The sequence below is a fragment of the Myripristis murdjan genome, chromosome 6 (assembly GCF_902150065.1).
Source record: "Myripristis murdjan chromosome 6, fMyrMur1.1, whole genome shotgun sequence".
In the NCBI taxonomy this organism is placed as follows: Eukaryota; Metazoa; Chordata; class Actinopteri; order Holocentriformes; family Holocentridae; genus Myripristis; species Myripristis murdjan.
Window position 1 is genome coordinate 25,273,854 of NC_043985.1, and position 25,658 is coordinate 25,299,511.

Genomic DNA, 25,658 nt, shown 5'->3' on the forward strand with positions numbered 1-25,658 from the left:
TGGCTGGTATTTCTGAGAGCTGAATATTGTGTTGCCAGCTCCCTTGGAAAATATTTTCCGAGTTGTATAAACACAGCCCACATACCTCGGAAATACGGCTAATTTTAGGTAATTTCATTTTTTTAATTCCTATTGCATGTAACATTTTTCTCTATACTACTAACCTGTTTTCTATGTTCTCACATAACAAGTGCTTATTGTAATAAACTGCATTGCATGCCAATAATTCTTTTAATTATTCTCAAAAGTGTGCAGCTTGCAAGATAATGTCAGTTGAATTGTTTTTCTTTTTTACCCTTTCTGGGAGTTTGTTGCAGAGAGATTAGATAAGGTTTTTTTCAGAATAAGCCAGCCCCTCAGATAACCAGCTAACCTCACACTGACACCACATCCTATCAATTTCACAGCATTGTAGTTCAATAGATCAAATGTGATCAAATGTGACACTGCTGTGATGTCTACAATATGGGTATGTGTCTGTCGTGACCCTGTGCCCATCTGCAAACGCATTTTCAATTGCAAGTGTAAAATCTGTCTGGCTCCGGCAAGATGCAAAAGCATGTTTTTCCCAGTGTGTAAAACAGGCTACATTTTCATGGCTTTGTTTATAGTCTTGAAGTGCGAATTGTCTGGTGGCAGTCTTTTATGACAGCAGGGATCGTTCCTTTTTCCAGTGCCTTTTCATTTGTTCCACTAACAGCTCAAAACCTTCAGCACCAACAGCTTCATCACTCACAGGCCCCTGTCCTGCAGATGTGAGAGGCCGACTTGGGGCATCAGTTTCGACTGTTGCAGCGTTTATGGCGTGCCACGGAGTCACAGTGACAGTCGGAAATCATTTGCCAAATACTGCTTATGTGAAGCCGGGCTCAATAGCCTCTTTGGGTCTCCACGGGGCGCAGTTTGTTTTTCCTCCTTTCTCTAGCGAGCCCATGCTCTAATCCTGCTCCATTGTCTGTCAGCTGTTGCTAATGGAAATGGAAGGGAAATGAAAAGAAGGGGAAAGCAGTTACCAAAAAAAAAAAAGCAAATGTTGAAAGCCACGCTTTTTGCCTCCTGACTGAAGCTTATCAAGCCTCTCTTGCCTCAGTCTTGTCCTCTGACACACACTGTTGACATTTCTGAGATAGAAATACACCCAACTTATCTCAGAACACTAAAATGCCACTTGCTAAGCAGCTGGATGCAATTTGAGATGTAAGCACTATATTGTTTCTGCTTATGCCATCCAATTCCTTAACGGGAGCCATGCAAAGTTTCATCTCAGTTTAGTCTAATTTCCTCATGGAGTTTTCGGAAAGTTTTGCAATGCAGACAAAATGCACATCATCAACTATACTTCCAAAAAAAAAAAAAAAAAAAAAAAAAAACTAGTATTACTGGGTGGTAAAGCTGGCTTGGTAGCTATACATGTATACTTAGCTAAAATAAGAATGACGCATTTGTGACGCTGAACTGTTACGCAGTTGTTTACATGGTCGTAATTACAAACGGAAACAGTGGAAACAATGTATGTAATGTGAAAATGTAACTGTCATTCGGATACAAAGTAACTAATGTCATACTTAGGTGACGGACAGCATGTTCACTGATATAACTTCCTTAACGATAAGGTTAAAAACTCTTCCCATGCCTTGTTACGGGTTGTCACTCCATTCAAAAGTAAAGTGTGTGTTTGCCGGAGCTAACAGCCAAACCGGTTTCCTCCCAGCCGACTCTCACTGTCTCACCAGAGAGAAGCAGGAAGTAGAAAAAAAAGCGAACTGAGCAGCTGATGAAAACAAGGAAGTGAATGCTGTCGGTCGGAGCCGGAGCTGGAGCTCGTCTTCTCCTGTTAAGTGAAAGTAGATCAGTGGGCAGCTCTGTAACTGAATTCAACTCAGTGTCTGTGCTAAGGAAGTGCTAGCCTGCAAGCTAATAGCTCCACTGAGTCTGTATTCTCTCACAACAATTCCGGCAGAGACAGACAGAATAGAGAGGGAGAAGGGGAGGACAAACTGAGCCTCAGTCCTATACAAACCAGCAAGTACACACAGGAGTGAGTTGCACACTGGTAAGCCCCACAGGGTGAAAACAAGAATGTGTGTTAGTGTGAGAGAGAAAGCACTGTGTGTGTGTGTGTGTGTGTGTGTGTGTGTGTGTGTGTGTGTGTGTGTGTGTGAGGCAGAGAAGGAGAGATAGCAGAGAAGGGTGGTGAAAGAAGGGAAGGGGGAGTTTTCTCTGCATGAAAGCACTTTTTTTCTGCTGGTTGTTTGTGTCAGCAGAGGGAAAGAATCCACAAACAGCTCAGGAGAGGAAGGCTCCAAGGAGCGAGAGACTCTGAGAAAGAAAGAGAGGGTGAGAAAGAAAAGAAACAAGACATGCGTGCGTGTGTGTGTGTGTTCAATGTGCCAGGCATGCAGCATAATCTCTCTCCTTTCTTCAGCTTCACTCCTGCAGAGTGGCCTGAAAGAAGAGAGGAGAAAAATACAAGAAACGATCGAAATGTTATTAGGTAGAGGCCTGTCGACAAAGGAGGAGGAGGAGCTAAAGGAGAATAAGAGTGTGTACATGTTTGGTCATGCTGTGAGTAGACATACACACTCAGCACTTTGTGCTTGTGAGTCAGTAAACAAAGTGGGTATGTTTGCACACAAAGACAGTCCAGTGACTGCAGATGGGCTCTTTCTGCAGCAGGAAGTGCAAAGAATGCTGCGTTGTTGAATAGCTTGTATGGTGTAGCATTGCACAGGATGTTGCATCCCCCTCTGCATATCGTCTATTACAGCAGTTCTATATCCGTAGTCTGAAGGGATTGATGTCATTCACTTTCTCCTCATCTATTTACAGCCTGTCCTTTTCTCTGTGTGTCTCCTGTAGGGTTCACTGATCTGATCCCTAAAATTATCATCAGCAACCATGAACAACCAGGGGGAACCCTGGGAAGGAAGCATGGGTCAAAATCAGGAAGAACTCCCGCAGATGGATGGGTCATGTGACGCATGTGAGCCTGATGAGGCCCAACCAGCCACACAAGTTTGCCACACCTGCAGCTTTGCCTTCTGCTCCGCTCATGCCGACAGACATGCCAGCAGAACACATCACCTGCTGACGCCATACAATCATGAGGCAGCACAAGCTCAGAGCCTTGGAATGGACAGAGACTCTGGGATTGAAGCAGGAGCTGAGGGTGGGGTTGCAGCTGGAGAGGAGGGGGAAATGGGGGTGGGCATGGAGGATGTAGCTCAGAGAAACATGGCTCTGTTTGAAGCAAGGACTTGGGAGATGGGGCCGCTTGGAGCGGCAAGGGTTGAGTCAGAGGAAGAGGGTGACCGAGTAGAAGGGGCAGCACAGAATGGTCTGCCACCGGAGGCAGAAATGGATGCGGGGGCTGAAGGTGCAGCGGCAGGGCAGGAGGCCATGGCTGCTCCAGAGGCTGGGAAGAGGGACACTGTAACGGTGGAGAGGCTGCGCTGCAAGCAACATGGACAGGAAGGCTCCCTGTATTGTAAGCCAGATGAGCAGATCATCTGTGTTGTGTGTGCTGTGCAGGGCGAGCACCGTGATCATGAGATCATCACTCTGCACGAAGCCTATCTCTGGCAGAAGGTGAGCTGCACATTGCAAACATGACAGGTTCATATAGGGATGTATGGCACTCTGATTCACTTTGTGCCCTCTGCTGTACATCATCATAATGGCAACCCCACAGTATCTCTTATAATATATAGTCTAATCTATTCAGAACATTGCCTATCTGGTTTGCATTTCTAATGCAGTATTTAGCAGTGTGCCAATAGCTGTAGGCCTGGTAGTCTTTAAGTCAACTCACCAGGGCTCTGTAAGAACTCTGTGTAATGTTTTAAACATAACAGTATCTCATGATCACCCAAATGTCATCATAGAAAATTTGACTTAATTATCCGGCAACATAAATAATTTCTTTGAAAATCATGACGTGGGAATTAAACCTAATGAACATTTTACAGTGTCCATTTGTCTTGGTGCCAGTTATGGCTTCACGTCTCTTTGTTTCCCAGATGGACTTTGTGCTTCAGCCATATTTTATATTGGTCCAGTGTGAGTCACCAACCGTTCAGTGCAGCACAGCAGTTGGTGCAGTAAGCCAGGCTAATGTTGTTCTGGATAGGAAAATAACACCACCATCACTCTGGGTTCAACTCAGCTGAACATAGACTTTGTCATGATTATTGTCCCATTTAGAGTGAGATGCTATCAGCCCACTGATGAACACATTAGAGCTGTGTCATTGCACAGAGCACCAATTAGCAAGGGTTTGATAAGATCAGCTTTCAGGTCTTAGTTTTGGATTAATATTTTGAACAGTCAGAGGTCTAGTCAGTCTACATTATCACTTGGATGTTGGCGTTATCATCAACAGCTTGTTTGAAGAGCTCGGGAAACCAAAAAGCATGTTTGTGAGCATAAAAGCAAACTGCATCTGAAAGTATCAGATAGGGCCACATCTGAAAACGGCAGTAGCTTTTGTGAACTGCAGGCAATCCATTTAGCTACAGTTATAATGACCATCATGACATGATGACTCCAATTTATAAAGTCAGTGCATCATCTTCTGCGAGGCTTTGTTGAAGCCTTGTAGCTGTGCGGTACATCTGACAAGAAAAAAGAGAACAGAACATTTCAATGACCTGCTCTTGCATCGTGGCCACATATAGATTGATGGGAGAAAAAGGGGGTCATGTCACATTGCCCTAGGCCACATTATTTACACTAGGCCTACTTAGCATTTAGCCTGCTTGTGAACTCTGTATGAATCAGGCTTCCTGCTTGAGAGTATCCATGTGAAAAGATCTCATGTAACCTTGAGTAGTGATATGATTCCCTGCTCCAGTGATTGTGATGTCAAAATGCTGTTCTGCTCATTGAACATCACATTCTTTGTACACTATAAATTGGTAAGTAAAGGATAAGTTAACTAGGTTGTCTAGTAAGTAATTACATTAATAGTTAGAATTTTAAGTAACAGAATAAGAATAACACATACAGTGATTCCTCATTAAAAAAAAAAAAATACTAAAAATCCTAATGTGTCACAGCTTAAAGAGCTCTTTGTACCTCAAACTACTTTATATTGGCATACTCTGTTGTCCTTTACCATTTATTTATCTGCCCCACTTGCAGAGCAGGGAGGGCTATGACCTGCTGGGCTGCACACAGCAGATGGCTGAGAAAATCAAGACCAAATGGAGCAATCCTGAGGTGAGTCCAATATCCTGGGCACAGAAGACTGAGTTGCAAGTGCAAAGTGAGTTGCAAGAGCCACTTTTCTACAGCATCTCAAACTGGCCACACAAAACATCCTCAAAAAAGGGGTTGACCTCACTATTCCTGGGAGTTTCATTTAAGCAGCCATTTTTAATGGACCTCTGATCAACTTTTATCAAATGAAAGTAGAATTTCTCTGCAGAAATAATAGTTGGACTTTACCTCCTTGCAAGGGATGACACGGTATCATGATTCATAAGTATAGTTCATTACATTCATACTATTCACTTGTACCTTGTGGTCTGAATGAATATCCCTGTAGATATCTCACAACATAGAGTCCAGATGTCACAATTAACCTTTTCCAGTAACGACAAAAAGTAATAAATGGTGAAAACTAAGGCTTTAGTTGTAATGACTTGGGATAGCAAATTATGTAAATAAAGGAGGCTGTCATCTTTGTGAATTTAGGATATCTAGGAGCTTTTTATACTTGATAAAAATTTGTGCAAATATAGCAGTACAGAATGTTAATTAATATAGCTTAATGTTATCTTTTAATATGTACATATGTATAGTATGTCACCTTATGTGTGGTTTAACCTACATAGTCTACTCTACTTGTGCAATTGTCATCACATATGCATCCAATAGATACAAGTTGGACGGATTGTGTGAATTGTTTATCAGATGGCTCTGTTGCTGCAGACAATTTACTTAATGCTGTCCTCATAACTCTCAAATGTTTATTTTAGAAGGAATCTTCATAAATAATGTTGAACTTTATTAGAATGCAGTGCCCAACATTCTGTGACTTTTCTCAGCATCTGACCTCTTGAGAATAGTTCTCAAACTTAAGAAGTTTTTATGTGTATGGGTCTGGAGGCACTAATACAGAGCAACTGCTGCAAAAAAGAGCCAAACTTTAATAAAGACACAGAAGTGAACACGACTTTCTTCTTGCCTAAAGGTTGGCTGCCATGGATTCATAGCAGGAAAATAATTCAAAGTGAGCATTTTTAAACCACATAGTTTCTGCAGCAAAAGGAATTGAGCTTGGTTTCAAGTCACAGAGAGTCATAACAAAATAGAAAAAAAAAAAAAAAAACAAGCCATTATTCATTTCTAATTCAGTGGGTAAAGCTGTAAGCACTGCAGTAGTATAGACACTGTAGCGCTGGAGTCACAGCGGTCTGGAATGAGATAAAGAGGGATTAGAAAGAGATTATGTCATAAAGGCATTGGGTAGTAAACATAAGAGCCAATTATTTCAATCCATATATTCATTCTTTCTGCCCCATTCTCGGAACTTGCCTACTGGGTTTCTTCAAAGATATTTTTCCACTTGAAGCTCAGGAGTGATGGCATCATTGTCTGTCCTTTGACTCGGCACTTCTGCATCAAGTCAGAGTTTGCATTTCCAAAGTGACTCTGATTTAAGCCTCGTAATGTATAAAGCACAAAAGAATCATGATTTCTCTCTAGTTTCTTTCTTCTTTAAATCCTGACTTGTCAGGTAAGTTGACAAAATATGACTTTGAGGGTGGATTAGATGCATTAGTCACACACACACACACACACACACACAGATACACACACACAGTCAAGGAGGTTATCCACTACAACCGCAGTCTTATACTCGAGTAGAGTTGTGGAGTAGTTGCAGTGGAGCAGCTTTGCCTTGTACAACACTACATAATGTTAGTTATTGATGGAGTCATGGGATTTTACCTGCTGACCTTGGGGTCAAAAGCTTATTTCTCCACCCAGCAGGGTACTGCCTGATAAGCAAGGGTTTCACTGCATCTACTGCAAAATCTTCTCACTCTTGAATTTAAACAAACCAGTAACTGTTAAGTTTTCATGGCAGGTCGACCTTGAAAACACTGGCTATAATTCCATTACGGGCTACTTGGTGTTGGCATGTTGTGCCACTGAAAATAAAACGTGACCACAGCCTGTGATGAGTGTTGTGTGAGAATGTCACAGTGAGAGGCAGGGTCACGGATAAGCAGCAAGGTCTCATCTATTTACCATCTATAACAGCTGCACCTGCTCTCTGAGCCCCCCTGCAGCCCCGGCTCTGCCTTCCTCCCTGGTTATATAACTTTGTCTGCACCTTCCGAAGAGCACTGATATGTGGGAGCATTGCTCAAAACCTGCAGAGATGTGACCTGTGGCACAGTGGCATAATGCAGAAGGTTAATTTGAATGGCCTGTGAGAGGTAATACCTTTATTGGCAGCCTGCGCCCCACCCCAGCTCATGTCCATTATCATACTGAAATATCAATGCTGCCCCAAGGACTTACTGGACATTTTGTCTCCTGCCATTCGACTGCAGAGGTGTAGCGCGTTCAGCGAAAAAACACTTTCCTCTTTGCTCGTCGGGCAGTGCAGTAGAAACCATTATATGGATTTGTCGGTGTGTCCTCTCTGCACTCTCAAATGTCAGCATTTCTTATTATGCATGACCGGTAACCATCAGAGCAACTGCTTCTGGCGAGGAAAGTGTGTGTGTGTGTGTGTGTGTGTGTGTGTGTGTGTGTGTGTGTGTGAAAGTATGTTTGTGTGAATAGGTGTATGCGTGTGTGAGAGTGAGTTTGACAGAAGTTTGAGGAATGGAAGTTGTAGCTTGGTCCTAAAGGAGCTTATGAAGAAAGAAGAGTGTGTGTGATGAGTGGATGAAAAGGTTTAACCCCTAGCTGATGTTTACTTATTAAATCTTGCCTGTTTAATTATGTACTTTGCCTCAGGTGTGGGGATTTTAATCTCTCTCAGCTCATATCTCCCTTCTCCACAGGGGAATGGAATATAATACATAAAAACAGTGGTGAGGCTCCATACATATTAATAGGGGACCAGAGGTGTGGTGTAACATGAGGTTTCTTGGATAGCTGTCTATCAGTCAGCCAGACAGCCAGTGTTACTTGATAATCAGAGACCTGGAAACAGAGTGTGAAGCATGTTGTAGTTTCAGACCAGGACAGCAGGTAGTCAGCATATTTACCTCACACTCATGTTTTATTTACTCACTTTCCACTGTGCGCAGTGGCATCTATGGCACACTGCCTGCGGTGCTACTTGCTGCGTCTTAGGAGAGAGAGCAGTCCGATATCTTGAGAGTGCGGCTGCATCAACCCATTCACACAGAAATGCAAAAATGTGCATTGTGCACTGGCTCCATCCGTTTTCCCTGCCTCATAAAATCTTCCGGAGCAGCATACACATTAAAACCGTCTTAGAGAGTCCAGGCTAAGGAACAGACAGGAAAGGCATGAAAAGACTTGGCTGCCACTGTTAAGCTTATTCATCCTGCTCCTCCTTGTCCATCTCTGCCGTTTCCCTTTCTTCTTCCTCCTCATCTGTTTCCTCTTCTATTTTTTTCTTCTCCTCTTCCACGGCTTTTTCAGGCTCTGATTCCCTTTCCTTCTCCCCTCGCAGCATTTTAATTGAATTACCCTATGTATCATTCCCCGGAAAGTTGCTTGGCTGACATTCCTTCACTCACAACCAGTAATAAAAATGGTACGGGACATTGAAACGCTCCAATTATAAAACTAAAGGCCTTCTCTGTCATTCTTCCTGTCTATCTTTTGACTCCTCTCACTTCTCCACTTTATATTACTTTCTATTACTTTTGATAAAGTAGTGTTTTGCAAATTAACTTTCTGTATATTGCTGTGTTGTGTTAGAGGCGAATCTAATTTCTTGAAGAGGTGAGAGAGAGAGCGGGAGAGAGACAGAGAGAGAAAGGGGAGAGAGAGAGAGGGAGAAAGAGATGTTCATTTGGAACACAGCCACTATTGCCAAGGGCAAGGACAGACAGTTCAAATCCATTTACTCCTAATGTTCTATTAATGCTTTTTAGGCCTTTTTAAAAAACACCACACAAACCTGCCAGCGCCTATGAATGAGCAGCAGATCAGGCTCTGTTTTTTGGGTGGTGAGAGAAAGTTGAGTTTAGTGTGGGTCAGTTTTTGTCAGGAGTTGTTTTCTGTTACCTGTTCCATTTTAGTACATCCGGATGTCTTGTTAATATAATGTGGCACAGCATTTTTTTTTTTCTTAAGTTCTTCACACTCTGATCTATTTTCAGTCCCAAGGTTTTTTGTCCTCGTTGCATGTTTCTTCATCAACACTAATGGTTCGCACAACCTTTCTGTAGCCAGTCACAAAGGACCGCATCGCCAGTGAAGTTAATTCCATTTGCGTTTTTTTGCAACATTGAAGTCATGTGAAAAGTTAGTGGAACGTCTTCAGAAGAACGCTATCTTTAGTAGACCACAGATCACAGCTTTCTTTTTCTGTACAAATGCGTTCATTCATTTCTAGTTTTATCAGCTGGAATTTGGACCTATGCTCCTTGCGTCTCTCTGCCCAACTTTCATACCTCTCACATGAAATGAAATAGAGCTGCTGTTTTAACTCAAGTTGGCATGTGCTTGTCAAAATGAACATTTAGGCGGGCATGTCAGCTGCGCTTCAGATTGTGCATTGTGACAGTCGGTGACATCTTAAGGCGATTCAGTGATTCACTTGCTTGCACTACTGTCATTACTGAGTGTTTCAGATAAGAAAGAGTTTGCGACAGTAATACACAGTGCTTTTTTAAAAATCTCCCTTAATCTGCCAGCCTAGTGTCCTATCTTTGCTTGTACTCTCCCTCTCTCTCTGCCTTTCACTAACTCCCTGCCCTTGTAAGAGCTGTGCTGCGGTCTCTCCTGGGGCACCAGTTGGAGGCCTCAGCTTGCAGCCATGTAAATGAAGATTAGCACGCATGGCTGCCTTCCTCCTCGTTGGCAGGACAGATGCTTAGAGAAACTCTGAGTAACACTGAGTAAAGGGTCCAAGGGCAGAGGGCTCCTGCTCCTTACAGAGGAGCACTGATCCAGGATCATGGCCCCCATCTGCCGTTGAGGCCACGGGGACTCACTGAGAGGGCAATGGGCTCTTTAAAGGTCCCGGAGAATAGGAGAGGTGGTGAAAGAATGTGACGGAGTGTAAGATTGATGACAGATAACATACCAAAGACGGAGGGGGGCTTCATGTTTCAGTGTCCTCCCTTGTATTCCTGTCTAGGCGTTGCTCTTGGGCATCAATAGAGCCTTGTTGAATGACGCTAACAGCTTTGTATGGGCTAGCTGCACCATTTCCTGAAACTGTTTTGTATTGAGAATTGTGACCCAAAAAAGACACGTATTGTGTGACAAAACTTGTGTTTTTCATAGATAATTGACCTTTTGTATGCATAGATTTAAAGTGGTATATTACGTATGTGATGTCAGTATATAATTTTGTTTTGATTAGTAACTGTTCTATGTTGTTTCTTGAGGTGAAAGGTACATATAGTTAATTGAAAAAGGCTTCATGGTATTTGATCAAGGATTTTTGCATGCATGAATTTTTTTTGGTTGTAGACCGACTAGTTAGATAGGAAATTATTAGCAAAGTTTTCATCAGTGCTCATCGGCATGAGTAAGGGTATAGACAATTCTGATCAGGATGTAACCAGATCAGAATTATCAGAACTGCTGCTACAGTTAGCTCACGAGTGAATTAATGAATGCATTTGAAATTTTTGATAGAGGCACTTTCCTTTGGCAGTCTTATTTGTATTCAAAAAGTGTAGGCCTTGTTACAGTATGTTATGATACTGTTAGATTACAACACCAGTATTTTGCCAGCATTTTTTATCATACAAGTCTAGATGAATAGAAAAATACCCAGGAGAAGTCAGGGCCCTTAGAGATGAATATTTAAAGGGATTAAGCACTGATTATTTAGATTTGCAGTGGAATTAGACTTAGATATTGAGGTTGTTGCTGCTGCTCCAACATTCATGACACCTCAGTCAGAGCAAACTCAAAGCAAGGCCTCAAAGATGTCAAAACATGGGCAATAACTTAAAAATTCAATTCCCATTCAAGTCCCAACGCAAAATGTAAAAGTATTTAACTGCCTTGTCATTTCTAAATGTATTTTTGAGTGTGCATGCCTGAAATGATAAGTCTTATGGAAGATTTAATCAGGCTGCTTATAATCCGTCTACTCTAGGATTTATCATTGTTGAGCTGTCCTTCCTATTCCTCCATGTATTTCAAAGACTCATTCTTGAAAATGCTAATGTGTCCTCTCTCAACTTCCAAGTTTGCAAAAACATTTCAGCAGAGTGTCTATGGATAGAAAATGAAAAAAAAAAAAAAAAAAAAAAAACTTGCTTTTGCAAAGCAGTTGTAATCAGTGTTTATTTATGTGACATGCAGGTAGTCAAGCTTTTGATTCTGGTACACAAGACAGAAAGCTGGGACACAAAGAGTCTCCACTAACTAATGCACTCTAATTTCTCTCTCTCTGATTCCAAATGAGTGATGGCCATGTTTTTCTTTGCTTAAACAAAGAAAGTAAATTAAAAAATGTTTCTTCTCTTGGTTGGTTTAATGGGCAATTTGGAGAGTCTGATTGCTTGTGCAGAAATGCCAAATACATGATAAGACTTTGGCCCATGAGGGTCCTGGCTCTGCCAACCTCGGTGCAGTCTGATGATTCCTTGCTTCACTGGAGAGCAGACGGCTTAGGGGAGGAAACCAGAGGAAATAGACGGCATGGAAGGCAGTGAAGTTCAGCTCAAGGGAAGGGAAACGACAGAGCAGCTGAGGTAGATTGAAGCGATGAGGACACATTCTGGAGCAGGGATCATGACAAGAGACTTAGGGGTGTTTTACCTCGTGACAGCATCTGTGGTGGAAGTGGAGCTGCCTCAGTGGGAAGGATTGCAGGGGGGCTTCTGCTCATTGAGGTGTTTTATAGTGATGAGTTGTAGCTAAAGAGAGCCTCGTTGGGGAAGAGGGAAATGGATTAAAGAGGAATCGTAGTGAGCAGTTCAATTGCCTTGAAAGCCAAACAGATGGCTTGCTGTGGTAGAAGACGCCTCTGAGGTCTTTATTTGCAGATGGGACACATGGAGATTGCCTCCTGAGGAGGCTTCAGCGATGCTTCATGCCATCAATTAGCTATAGCATGACAGGCCAACGGGCTTACTAAAATGACATTCAGAAAAACATGGCAGAAGACAGAAATGGCTTTTAGCCCTGCCTTCTATAACTTGGCAGGGCTCCAGAAGAAATCTAAAGCAACAACAAAATCTTTAGGAGGCATTGGCTCCTAGACCCAAAATGTTCAGGAGCCAAATAAAATTTTGCTCATTAACTTGTCCGCTCTTCTTACTGTCCTCTGATCTCTATTTTTACTTCCCCACTTACATGCTCCATGCCTGTCTCTGCCTCACTTATTTTATGATTATATCTCAGTGATTCATACACGCTCTGAAGTGGCTCATCCAAGTTCATTAGAAATGAAAGTTTATTTATGTCCTTCGATCCTTGTCATTTGTGGACTTGCCTCCTCTAAAATTCACCCTTGATTCTCTCTCTCTCTCTCTCTCTCTCTCTCTCTCCCTCTCTCTCTCTCTCTCTCTCTCTCTCTCTCTCTCCCTCTCTCTCTCTCTCTCTCTCTCTCACCTCCTCATCTATATTGGCTAGATGTCCACAGAGGAGTTAGAGGCTTATGTGAACACCCAATTTGACGAGCTCCACAGATTGGTGCGTCTGGAGGAGAAGAGGACCCTCCACCTGGTAGACCTTAAAGAAGCTTTCTTGACAGCCTCTGCTGCCGAGAAAATTGCAGAAATCACGGTCCACACCGAGCGCTTGCAAGAGGAGATGGCCAGCATCACACACCAGCTGTGTCTGCTTGACCAGGCCGAGGCACAGGCAGCAGGGCCTGCAGTGGCACCAGAGGTCCTCTTAGGAGGGCTGGGACCACCCCCCAGACTGCCGGTGAGCCCAGATTATACTCTCTGTGCTGCATGTTACTTGCTTGTGTTGTTTTTCAGTTTATCAAATAAAGTGTAGACTGTCTCTGTTCAGCTAGACCTTCATTATCTTAGTGATGAATAGCGATGTGTGGTCACAGAGGAGGACCCACAGACACATTGCCACCTGTTGTATTTGTATAATATTCTGTATGTCATTCAGTAGCGTTGCTGCTGCTAACTAGAAAAAAATGTAATCTAAAACTTTAGATGACCACAGTATTTTTTTTTTTTTCTGACAAACCTGTCCCTCTGTGGCTTGATGGAGGTAGCAGTCCAATTTGACACTTCAGTGGGGAATTTAGTTGACATAGTCACCGTAACAATAACAATAAAATTAAAAGAATATCATGAAGTGCGAAAGCTGTGATAAATAACACAAAGTAGATTGGTTAAAATGCATTTTTTAAAAATAAATTAATAAAATAGAATTAAGAAAACTTAAAATAAAATGATTAATGATGCCATTTTGTCATTGTAGTAGTCAGCAACACAAGCTGTCGACATTTGTTTATGAATATTTTTGTGATAATCTGTTGATCCCCTGAAGGAGAGGTTTTTATTATTATTATTATTATTATTATTATTCTTTCTTTCATTTCTACTTTATTCGCTAGTGACAGTAGAGGGAGAGAGAGGGGTAGATATGCAGCAAAGGGCTCGGTTTGGAGTCCGCTGTGTTGAAAACTTAGCCTTGATATGGGGTACGCGCTCTACCAGGTGAGTCACCGGGGCGTCTCCTGAAGGGGAAATTTAGAGAACAGTCACCTGGTAGGATTAAGAATATTGCTCAAGGACAATTCAGCAGGGTGGCTGTTTGCTGCTGCTGTCGGGGCTTGGGCCCAGGCCCTCTGGTTAAATGTGTGGGCTCCTTAATCACTATGACACACTGCTGTAAACAGCAAAGAAAATATATAAACAAGTGCCAGAACGCACATTTACATTCCAAATGAATGGAGAGAATAACTTGAGTTAGCAGGGCAGGCGTTAGATTCATGTCGAGAAATGTCATCTTCCTTTTATGGAGTCTGCTGTGAAAGTATGACACAGGTAGGGAGATGCAAATAAATCCGGCAGTGTTGGCTGTGTAACTGTGTTTGTCCTCTGGCTATTTGCCAGTTATACATACACACACCAGCTGGGTACACTGTCTGCTCTTTTACATGCTAGTCCCTTGGCCAAGGTTAGGTTCCCATACTCGCATACCATTCCCGTCACACTGGAGCAGGTGTGCAGATACAGAATGCATTTACACATACACACACACACACACACACACACAGGCACACATACGTACACACATAAATGCATAGCCAAAAGTGCAAGCATGTTACATGTCCACACTGTGTAACACTGCACTCCCTCACTCACTTTTCATTTTAACATTCAAGTGGAGGCTTTTATTGCTTATAGGCCCCAAATTAAAATATCCCACTGGTCCATTTGTCACCTGCTACGCTGTAGTCACCACAGGCAAGCAAGGATGCCCGCGTGTACTGTGCAGGGCCAGAGAGGCTGCAGTAATGGCTGTGGCTGATGTGCAGATTGCTTTTCTGGATGAGAAATGAATCCATGGTGGGCCAAGTTCATTAAAGCACTAATTGAATGCTGATGGTTACCCTATTTGTTCTTTTGTGTTAGTTATTGCTGAAATAAGTAATGGAAACAGTTGCTTGGAAATGTTTGGTCATGGGAGTGTGGGTGGGTGTTTTTCCTTTTTGGGAGGTGTGGGAATGAAAGAGAAATTATCTAGTTATTCAGTTACAGTGTGTACTTGTATAGTGTGCACACACACTGCAAGTTAGTTCTATGTGTACATGCGTTAATATGTAAGACTTAAAGACTCTGTTGTCTGGTTGGTGTATGTGAGTGTTTGGATAGCAAAAGGCAAAGGGTGACTTTAAGTCCATCTTTAGATAACCAGCTGTTGCAGCAGTTTGGTACAACGGTTTTGCTTTAAAGCATGCATACCTTCAAAAGTTTATAGAAGGGCAGTATTACCAGTTTTAGCTGTTGTGCGGTTTGTTGTCACATTGCTTATTTGAAAGTAGGAAGTTGAGGCTTTGAATTCCACGAATGAGAACAAAACATGAGCTGATTTGACACAGGAAAACAGAAAATATGACAAAACAAAACCAATATCTTCAGCTTTGCTAGAATGAAAATTAATATTTAAACATGTTGACCCTATTACTGTTTTGTTTTTCAGTGCTTTTTTGGTGCTGCACAGCACAATCTAATCTTATTTGCCAGCAAGCTTCAGTCATAGCCTCTAGCAATTTTAGAAGTAGTGCTGTGATTCGAGCTATGCAAAAGATAGAGCCAAGTCAGGAAAGTGACTTTCTATGCATATCACAGGGTTCCTACACTGTATCGATAAGTATGGAAAAGAGGAGAGAATATGGGAAAATGTTTGTGTTCCCAGCCTATTCATTGTATTAAAGGTTTCCTGAAAAGCAGTTTTCTAAAAAAGTAGTTTTCTATGTGAAACCAACTTCATCTTGTCAATAACAGCATGTCCGCTTGTTCCATGCCATGATACCACATATTTTCAAACAAATGTACAGAAATGAGGTAAGGCAGTTGTTTCACAAAATGTACTTGAGACTTGACTTGTCAGCAAAACATTTTGCAGATATTTTGAGCAGGATAGTCTGTGAATGTCAGGCAAATATCAAATGCTAAGCCAGTTTTCTTCTGCCCTGCTCTCTTGGTTTAAAAGCTGACGGGAAAGCCTTCATTATCATCCGCGCTGTAGGGGGGCAGGTGTTTTGAAAGTAATTAGGCTATGGGCAGATTTATTTTCTTCACCCGTTCAGAGTTGGCCTGCCACACTCTGACTGCCCTGTGTGCTCGCGGCAAACTTGCCTGCAAACAAAACCATAAGGTGGCTGAAAAAAATGAATGAATCATTTTTTTGAAATTTCTGAATTGGAATTAAATTTTTTGGAATAGACTGAGAATCATAGAGGATACGAATCACAATTCTTACGTGAATCATTTTCTGCAAACTGTGTGTGAAATCATTTGTCATCTCTAATACGAGCGAGGCAGCCATCACTTGTCATATGGAAGGGAAAAGGCACGGTGATCTTGTAAAAGCACCGTCAGCACCCAATGTCTCGCCTTTTTTGCTCAGCACACCAATGCGAGGCTGACAAGTGATGCGGCATTATGACCTATCTCGACCCATTCAGTGTGCGAGGGTGACTTGAGGTGGTCACCCTCGGCAGTGAATGTATTGAGCAGCTGGCAAAAGCAAATAGTAACAGATACAGAATTTAACACTGAAGTTTGAGGCTGGAATTTTTAAATGGAAAATGTGTAGGAACCCTGATATCAAGGGTCCTCTCTCTACAGCCATTTAACAATAGCACTGTGAAATTGAGCAAAATAATGGTATGAAATAATTTATTCCTGATTATTATCCATCATTTAAACCCCTCTCGAAAGAACAGACCACATAATTGAGGTGAGTCCGCTTGCTTAAGGTCAAACAAACAAATTACCATTGCTTCTGCTCGTAATCCCTCTTGGTTTTTCGAATACACATACACACAGACACACACATACACATGTATATATAGTAATAGAGAGGGTCAGCACTGGTGAACTAAGGATTTCCCAAGGTTGATCACTGGGAGTCAGAGAACGCATTTCCAGCTTATTAAGAGATTTTGCCTCTCAACTCATCACTCACCAGCCTCTGAATTTATTACAAATTTGCTGGACCCCCATACTTGTCCTGTAATTGGCAGATCTGTCGTAAAATCAATAACAAGTGACAGTGGGTAAACAGCTGTACAGCCACACAGCCTGTATTTACTCATCCATTCAGTGATGACTGTGATTAACAAACAAAGATCTGTCATCCAGCAGGAAATGATCATTCTGCCTGACCGGCACATGCACACACTGTGCAGAACGACATTATTGAAAACATGTCCAAACACATAGAGAAAATAGGGAAAGAAATGTTTGGAAATGTATCGATGTTACACCGATATTTTGACATAAAACTATATATCTTCTGGGACTTTGGATATGGTAATATCATGATATGGCATATAAGTTGTCTTTTCCTGGTTTTAAAGGCTATTTTGCAGTAAAGGAATGCAATTTTCTGAACTTATTAGACTGTTCTAGATGTCTTATTATTTGCCTCTCCTTATGTTGTCATCATATTCAAATCACCAATGATTGCTTATCAAAAATACCATTATGTAAATATTTTGTGACAGCGCCAGTAGTCATCTCTACAGTATCATCAGAATACTGATATAAAGGTATTTGGTCAAATATATTTTGATATTTGATTTTATCCATATCGCCTAGCCCTACATCTTCCACTAAAAATGATAACTACTGTATGGGTGCACAGTCATTATTTGTCCAGTTCCAATTAGCTCCATATGAGATCACTCAAATAGGAGCCCAGCTGTATCTGTCATACACCCATGCCAAAGAACAGATACCTAGTGAAAACAAATCCCCTCATATAGACAGACACTCATGCTTGAGGCCCACTCATATGCTCCAATTAGGGTGACCAAACATCCCCAAAAAATTCAGGACTGTGCCAAATTAGGACCACTTGTCCTCAGTAATAATAATAAATAATACATTTTATTTGTGTAGGACTTTTCTTGGTTCTCAAAGACGCTTGACGGTAAAAAGAAATAAAATCATGAAATGAACAAAACTATGAAAACAAGTCCATGGGTGTCCTGTCTATCCTGAAAAATAGACCCAAGTTATAATGAGTTATAGCTTAATAAAACATTTAATACTGACTATTGGGAAACTCTATCTTGGTGTCACCCACAGACACTTTTATGTCCATAGGTATGACAGGTAGGTAACAAAAATAATAACTGCTTTACTGTTCTGCTCAATGACTCTGAATGCAATGAATCATCTTCAATTAAAAAATATACAAATGTACTGGAGGCCATGCCCACCCCCAGCTCCCATGTCCTGAATTTCACCTATTCTCATATTGTCACCCGCGCCCCAGTGCTCTCTCACATACTCTAAATACCCATTCCTTCAACTAGAGTGTTTGCGTGTGTGTGTCTACATGTGTGTGCACGTCTGCATTGTTTGCGCCATTATGCATCTGTGTTTATGTTCATATTTTCACATGTATGACACACAACTTTCTCTGAGGTTCCTTTTGCACGTTTGTGTTTTGAGCGTGTTTGGAAAATCAGAGACGATGGGCTCACTGATGTGTAACCTTGATGAGGACCCTTGGCTTCAAAACAAACCAAGATCCCTCATTAGCCAAGCGTTATTGGGATCCAACAGTGACCCAAGCCTGACCCAGTCCTGACCCAGGTCATTCTTAGCAGTTTGGAGACGGATCTGAAAGAACACGTCCTTTGCCTAATGACCCTTGCTTTAAGTAGACCGGCACTCACTATTCCCCAGTCCCGTATTTACAAAATGGTTGTGACACGTAACATGCAAACATTTTGGCATGAGATCTAATAGCTGAGGAAAGGTGAAATTTTAAACTCCCTCTGTTTCGCTGTAGTTCCCATATTTTAAAAAATTCGATTCAACAAGCTGTTTTGATTTTAAGCCCTCCCTGACATTATTCATGGATGAGAATCTGTGTTTGACCGCCGCAAGGTGAATGAGCATTCACACTTACCAAACCTCATATTCTAACTTTACTCTTCAGAGCCAAAAACCCAACCCTCCAATGAAGCATGCAGGCAGAGCTGTGGTTCATTAGCATAAAATAAATGCCCACAGAAAACAGTCTGATCTTTACAGTGGAAACACTGAGAGGCTGGAGCACACTACAAAAGCTGGATTTACGCTTCACCACTGAAAACTGTTTTAAATTGCTAAGAAAGAGAAAAATATGAGACCTTTAAAACTCAATTCTTTTTGTTATGAGGTAGTGCTCTATCGAATGTTTTTCGACCGTAAACATATAATCGTCCCATGTTGAAAAGATATAGATTTTCAGCTGCAGGGCTGATATTATAGAGGCATCATTACAGGGGTGTCTGCCAGTGATTTCAGTTTTCTTAACAGAGGGTCACTCTGTTTCCTACCGCTCTTCACTTGAAATCCACCACCCATGTTGTAAGACACAGCATCACTTCTATAGTTATTTGTCCGTGCTATTAGAATTACAATGAAAGCAAGGCTCTCCTGGCGAGTGTTTCTTAGACAGCGTGCCAACAGAGTCTTTATCCTATTACTCATTTGTAGGGAGTGTGAATCACACAGTTATGAAACAAACCTCGTGATTCTAAAAGTTCAAGTGCACATCAGTCCATGAAGTTTATTTATTTATTTATTTATTTATTTATTTATTTATTTAGGTGAATGGGGCACCTTCAGGTTACATCTTTAATTGTTTTTAGTTTTTGGAGACAATTTTATTTTTTATTATTATTATTTTTTTTTTATGTTTACACATATTGATTGAAATGCTCCAGGCCACATGAATAACACATGAATTGTTACATGCGGTAATATTCTGCTTTCAAGGCATTGGAAAATAATAACTAACTACAACAAAACTCTAAGGCTCCTGTGAGCTTTTTTTCTGCCGGCATATTTCATTAGATTCCACAGATACTGGCACTAAAAAGACTTAATTGCACCAAATGAAAACACAAAGAAGACAATTGGGACTATAACATCAAATTTTGCTAGAATTATATTATACCATCACAGTAAATATTTCAGAAATATGCAATATTAATTCAGCACTTGTGCACATAGAATCATCAGCTTAAAAGAACCCAATAGACAGACAGTATATCCAGGCTCTCCTGGTGCCTGTTTGAGTGATCCCATATGGAGCTAATTGGAATTGGACAAATAATAACTGAATGTGTTTTAAATTTTAAAAGCATTTTTGTGGAACGCTTTTTTTGTTTTTTAGCATGCATAGCGCCACACAACTTCATGCACAGCCAGCACTGATGGCCGAGATGTACTTTCAGACATTCAGCTGTGTGCAAATGTTATATACATATAGTTGAAGGAGTTTTCACGGTATTGATTTCAAAAATAGCACAGCTTTTAATTTATCTCATATGGTTTGATATTAACTGTATGGCTTACTGTGCTGTTTTGTGTATAGAATGAGGCACTCTTGAGAAATACTGATTAAAGAACCAAGAGCAGATCCAACTAATTCAGCTGGTTAAGCAGTGGAAAAACTGGTGGGGAAAAAAAAACAAAACTGCAGAAGTTTAGATGTTACTTTGTGCAGAGCCAGTGTAACAGACAGCCAAAGAGTCTGTTTGGCAATGTCTGTTTCGGACCATGATCTCGCAGATTGACTTTTGAGTCTGCTGAAGTGTTTGACAAGGTAAACCAAGAAAATTTAAACGAGTTCAAATATTTGAGCCCATATTTGAATACATATTTGCCCAGATCTAGCGCTAATTAAATTCCAAGCCAAATCTTAGTCAGCCGGTGAGGCGGACAGCCAGTCAGTGCTCCACTACCTCCACTCATCAACTCTGCTTTCATCTTCTCTGCTGCCAGGGAGCCACTGTCTACCAGACGCTGTTAGTTACACAGTGTCAAAATCCCTTTCTGGCACAGCGATCTGCGCTGGTAGTCAAGGTCCAGTGCTGCAATCAGTGCTGGGCAGAATATTAAAGGTAGCAGAAGAGCCAGTCCTATGCACAAGGTTCTCTTTACTGAAAATAAACCAACTGGGACAAGCGGTGTTTTAATAATAGGGCTGTAGTGCTTCATGTGCAGAGGGATTGTGTGTTTGCCATGCAAAGTGAGTGTGTATCAGTATACACATAACATTACATTTTAATGGTAAAGATGGTTAAATAATGTGTTTGCAGCCTTCAAATGCAAATGCAATTTGAGATATGAATCCATTTTGGGCCGTGTAAGTGATACACAAACAAATCAACCATTTACAGTTAAAGCTTGTGTAGCTGTCATATAATATTATTCCACCGATCATGTGCAAAGTCGACTGTTGTGACAATGAACAGTATTTTCAACCCAGTTGAAATTACGCAGCAAAGCCTGTAAGACAATAGTTTACCTCAAGTTGATGTTTTGTTCAAGACTGCTCCTTTAACAGCCCTTGGTCATGAATTTACATGAGCACAACTGGGTGATGAAACTGAAAATTAATTGGTCAGATTTAGAGCCACACCAGCTGTGGACCAAGTTGTAAATTATCTTGTTTACTTTTCACGTGTTATCCACAACACCTGCACAACGATTTTAACATTTTTTATGCTCTCTCTCTCTCTCTCTCTCTCTCTCTCTCTCTCTCTCTCTCTCTCTCTCTCTGTGTGTGTGTGTGTGTGTCATTGTTTTCAGCACGACATTGAGGCCAGGCCAAGGTAAGACAGCCAGTATGATTCATGTTCACCTTTTTATAGCAGCTGCTGAGTAGGGAATAAGGACCCTTCAAAATCTCCTCAGTGGGGTCCTTCTTCCATTAGCCACCATGAGACTGACGAGCATTCAATCCACATAACAACACACACACAAACATGCACACGCCTTCTACCTCTTATTCCCTCCTATACACTCAAGTGTTCATTCGCTCCCCTCATGAACTCACTTCACACACACAGTCACCTATACGCGTCAGCCTCCCTGTGTGTCCAATCTTGTCCTATCACATGCGAGTCACGTTGGTGGCCCAGCAAGGTAATTAGTAGCTCTCATCTGTGTGTGCCCGGTGGAATCAGAAGAGGTGACAATCTGCCTGCTGCAATAAGAGGGTTTCAGACAGTGGCTGGCAGGATGAGGCTATGTGTGTGTGTGTGTTTAGTCAAGCTGTTGTGTGATTATTGGGGTCAAGTCTTACCCCGTGATATAGCCAAGTATAGTATTTACATTTATACCATCCAGAAATTGATTGTGTTTACCAGAGACGGAGTGAGAGAAACTGACAGACCAGACAGACACCGTCTTATTATTTGTCAGCCGACATTACAATTTGTTTGTGCCACTATTTCTGCCTATATCTCTCATCTGCATCTCCATCTTTCAGTGTCAGACAGTCTGAAATGGATACTCCTCTCCCAGTCTCGTCCGTATTGATCTGCTGAGACGGAAACCCCTCTCCCTCCCTCACCCACCACCTACTGTTTCTGCCTCCCCGCTGCCTGTCTCTCTGGGCTTTCAACTCAAAGTTCTCCTCCCGCTCTGCAGACTCAAACACACAAATACACAAATGCAAACCTGCATACACAAACTCAGACGCCTATGCCCCGTCTGACTGTCTGATCTCAGCAAATGCCAGCCCATCTGTCTTCGGAGAGAGGAACCTCATTTTCTGTGGGACTTTGTTGTTAAAGTGATAGATGAATTAGAAAAAAAAAAAAAAATGCTACGTGCCACAAAAGGCACTTTGAAGTAAAGGGTTCTTTCGATAGACAGGATGCTCTGTTTTTCCTTTTCTCTCTTTCTTTTTTTTTTTTTTTTTGTAACTAATGGTCTACCTTCACTTCCAAAAATCAAACACAATGTGAACTTTCATATTCAGTTCATTACCATTGATATTGTGGTGCTGGTTGTCACTTATTTCCCTCATGTTTCCTAAATAGTTTGCCTTCCTTTTATTAGCAAAGAAAGTCATGACCACTGCTGGCATGCTGTGCCACAGTATAATATGTTAGTGACTGGCTAGCCAATAGTTTGACTCCTAAGCTCAAGAGCAGATGGCGGTGAGGTTGTACCCCAGGGTGGGATGGAGCTAATGGGCTGGCTTGGTCAAGGTTAACCTCTACACACCTACAGTACAATACAAATACACACATACACACACATATCCCTATAATTATCCCCACAGTTCCTTGTTTTGCCCTAAAGTGCAATGAAAATTTAAAAATGTTTTGGTTCAAAGTGTCACACCATCATAGTGGCACACCAGAGGAAGGAGTGGTTTATAGGTTAGCAGAGGTCATGTGACTTGGAGAGAAAGACAGAAACGGAATATTCTGGATAGTTTCTTGTTTGTAGAATGCTGAACAATTAAAATCAGACATCAAGAGAAACAAGTAGAGGTGAAACCCAAGTGAAATGGGTGGAAAGGGAGAGAGAAACAGAGAGAGAGAGAGAAAAAATGAGGGGAATGGAGAGATTTTGTTGGATCAGGCGAGGAATGGTTGTTTAGGTTGATGTGCAACGGGATCCAGACGGTAAATTGATTATGGAGCAGAAACACTAATCCTCTGTCTGAGCCCTGTATCGCCGCCATAGACACAGCATCCCCACAGGACCGCAGTCCTGCACCCACACCCATCTTTACTCTGCTGCTGCTCATCAATAGAATCCCCCCATCCTCTCCCCAAGCTTCTTAACACTGCTGTTCCATGCCTGCCGCGATTTGACCTTCTCCGAATATAAATCTCCCGTCTGGCTCTAATGTGATGCATCGCAAAATTTTACTTTCATCGCTTACATCCCTTGCAGCTCCTCCCGCTTGCTTCAGTGCATGTGTGCATGCGTGTTTCTGTGTGTTTGTATGCGTAAACACCCCGAGCCTCCGAATCAGACCCATATTCATCATCTGGATGTAATCTTGCTCTTGCAGGCTCATTGTCAACCTTGTCATATTTAGCCTACACCCCGTGCACGTGCATGTGTTAGCATATGAGTTGGGAAAATGTGCCTCTGTTTGTGAGTGCGTGGGATATGCTTGTATGTACCAGTTTTCAGTATTTAGTGGTTATTATTACACTTAATGAAATATGAATAATTATTAATATGCATCACTATTGATCAAATGAAATTCATAACCACAGGCGCTTTCTCTATCATAACCTGCACGCACAAGCACACACATACACACACACTTTTACCTTCTTCTTCCCACCACTTGAACCTCTGACACACCATTGATTTCGTTTCACATCTAGCGCTCTGAGCCCCACTGGTCTGACCCCTCCGTGATCACAGACAGGGCTATGCTACATCAGGAGTCTCCATAGCCACTGATCAATAGAGGAGAGCGTCTCCTACTGTCTGCACGCGCACACACATACACACACACTTGGGAAGGACGAGGAGAAAGGGCATGAAAGTGGTGGCAAAGCTTTCATTTCACAAAGCCAGTTTTATGCGCTCTCCTGAGAGTTTGAATGTGTCTGTGGGAGAGAAGAAGAGACACAAAGACTGAAACAGTCAATGAGAGAAAAAGAGCTGTATACCAAGGGATTTCCAATCAGTGGATTTGAATTTGCTTTTCTGAAGGGAAACGTGTTTTTGTTAGACATGTATAAGTTTTAGTGTCTTGTGTCTGCATTGTTAGAGGTTTGTGTTTTGGTGTTCACAGTCATTTAGTTGGTCTTCAAGGGGAAGTCACTCCCAGGTACAGAATTTTTGGGGGGACATTATAATCTTCAGATAAGGTCTTATTCAGGCTTGAACTTGTGGTTTCTTTGCCTCCTGATATTTGTCTTCCCTATTTCTCTGCAGAATAGAAAACGAGACAAAAGAGGCTTTTAAGTGCAAACTTTTCCATAAGCAAAGTTGATAAGCTGAAAAATATCCCAACAAATGTCAGTTTTCATTGTTTGGTTGGTCCTTTTCCAGGCAGTCACATTGTCATATGGCTGTGTTTGTTTGTTTTGTTTGTTTTTGTCCACTTGGCAGAATTTCCAAGAATTTCAATTAGATTGTATAGCGTTCCTGACACACCTTGTCCCATCTGTTTATTTGTGTTGGAGAGACAGACGTGGGCTATTCTTGCACCTATGTATGTAAGAATGAAATATGACAGCTTACCTTGTGTATTGGAAAACAAGACAGTATCCTATAGCCTATGCAAAACAATCCATCATATTCTCTCAGTGGACTCCAGTGGTGCAAGAACCGATCATTTCATAAACAATGAGATGCATTTGTTAGAAGTGAAACACGCTTTACCATCTGATGAGGGTTTTACCTCCCAAGCAAAGCATTTTAGAAAGTAGTGACCGCATGCAGTGCTGCTCTAGCAGCTTGATGGATGCACGACACAGAGGAGCGAAATGTCAAATGCTGTGAAGCACATGTGCAGAGTAATGAGCATATTTGTCTGAGCCCCTCCATCTATTTACACCCACTTCCTGCTTTATATTCTTCTTACAATCTACCTGTTTTTCTGTGTTAAGTTTATTTAATTTGCACATGCAAATTGTAGAACAGGAAAGCAAAGAAATTGAAAGTGAGTGAGACAAAGAAACCCCAAGAGGCTTATTGTATTAAAAGCTCACCCCAAAAGAAGAAAGAGAAAATTATACAAGAGTTGAAGGGGGGAGTGGTTCAAAAACATCAGAATGCATAAATAACAAATGAGGGAAATAAAACAGGCTAAGATATCCCTGATACAAGTGACGTGAAAGTAAGTAAAGTTGTCAGTCTTCTCTCCAGAACAAAAAGCCACCACCAGAAAGTACAATAACCTCTGCTGCTGAAGTGTGTTTTGGCGCACAGCTCTTTCAGTCAACACCGCGTTTTGATCAGCGAGTCCAAAGGCAGGGAGAAAAAAAAAACAAAACATCTGAATCAACAAAAGTGAAAGCCTTGTGACGTGTAGAAAGCCTGCTTAGC

At 41.6% G+C, this 25,658-nt stretch overlaps 1 protein-coding gene across 4 annotated transcripts in view; it reads left to right on the plus strand.

Annotated features, from left to right (window-relative positions):
- Positions 1-1,745: 1,745 nt before the first annotated feature.
- Positions 1,746-25,658, plus strand: part of trim44 (tripartite motif containing 44) — a 46,807-nt gene continuing 22,894 nt past the window's right edge. The window contains exons 1-6 of one of the 4 annotated variants that reach the window (XM_030054603.1): positions 2,206-2,337; positions 2,426-2,565; positions 2,860-3,588; positions 5,143-5,220; positions 12,766-13,062; positions 21,432-21,454. In XM_030054603.1, the coding sequence (XP_029910463.1) occupies positions 2,899-3,588; positions 5,143-5,220; positions 12,766-13,062; positions 21,432-21,454 (1,088 nt within the window). In that variant the 5' untranslated portion in view covers positions 2,206-2,337; positions 2,426-2,565; positions 2,860-2,898. Of the gene's footprint in view, positions 2,068-2,205; positions 2,338-2,425; positions 2,566-2,859; positions 3,589-5,142; positions 5,221-12,765; positions 13,063-21,431; positions 21,455-25,658 lie in introns of those variants that run through there. The other 3 variants (XM_030054605.1, XM_030054602.1, XM_030054604.1) reach the window with 3 other exon arrangements.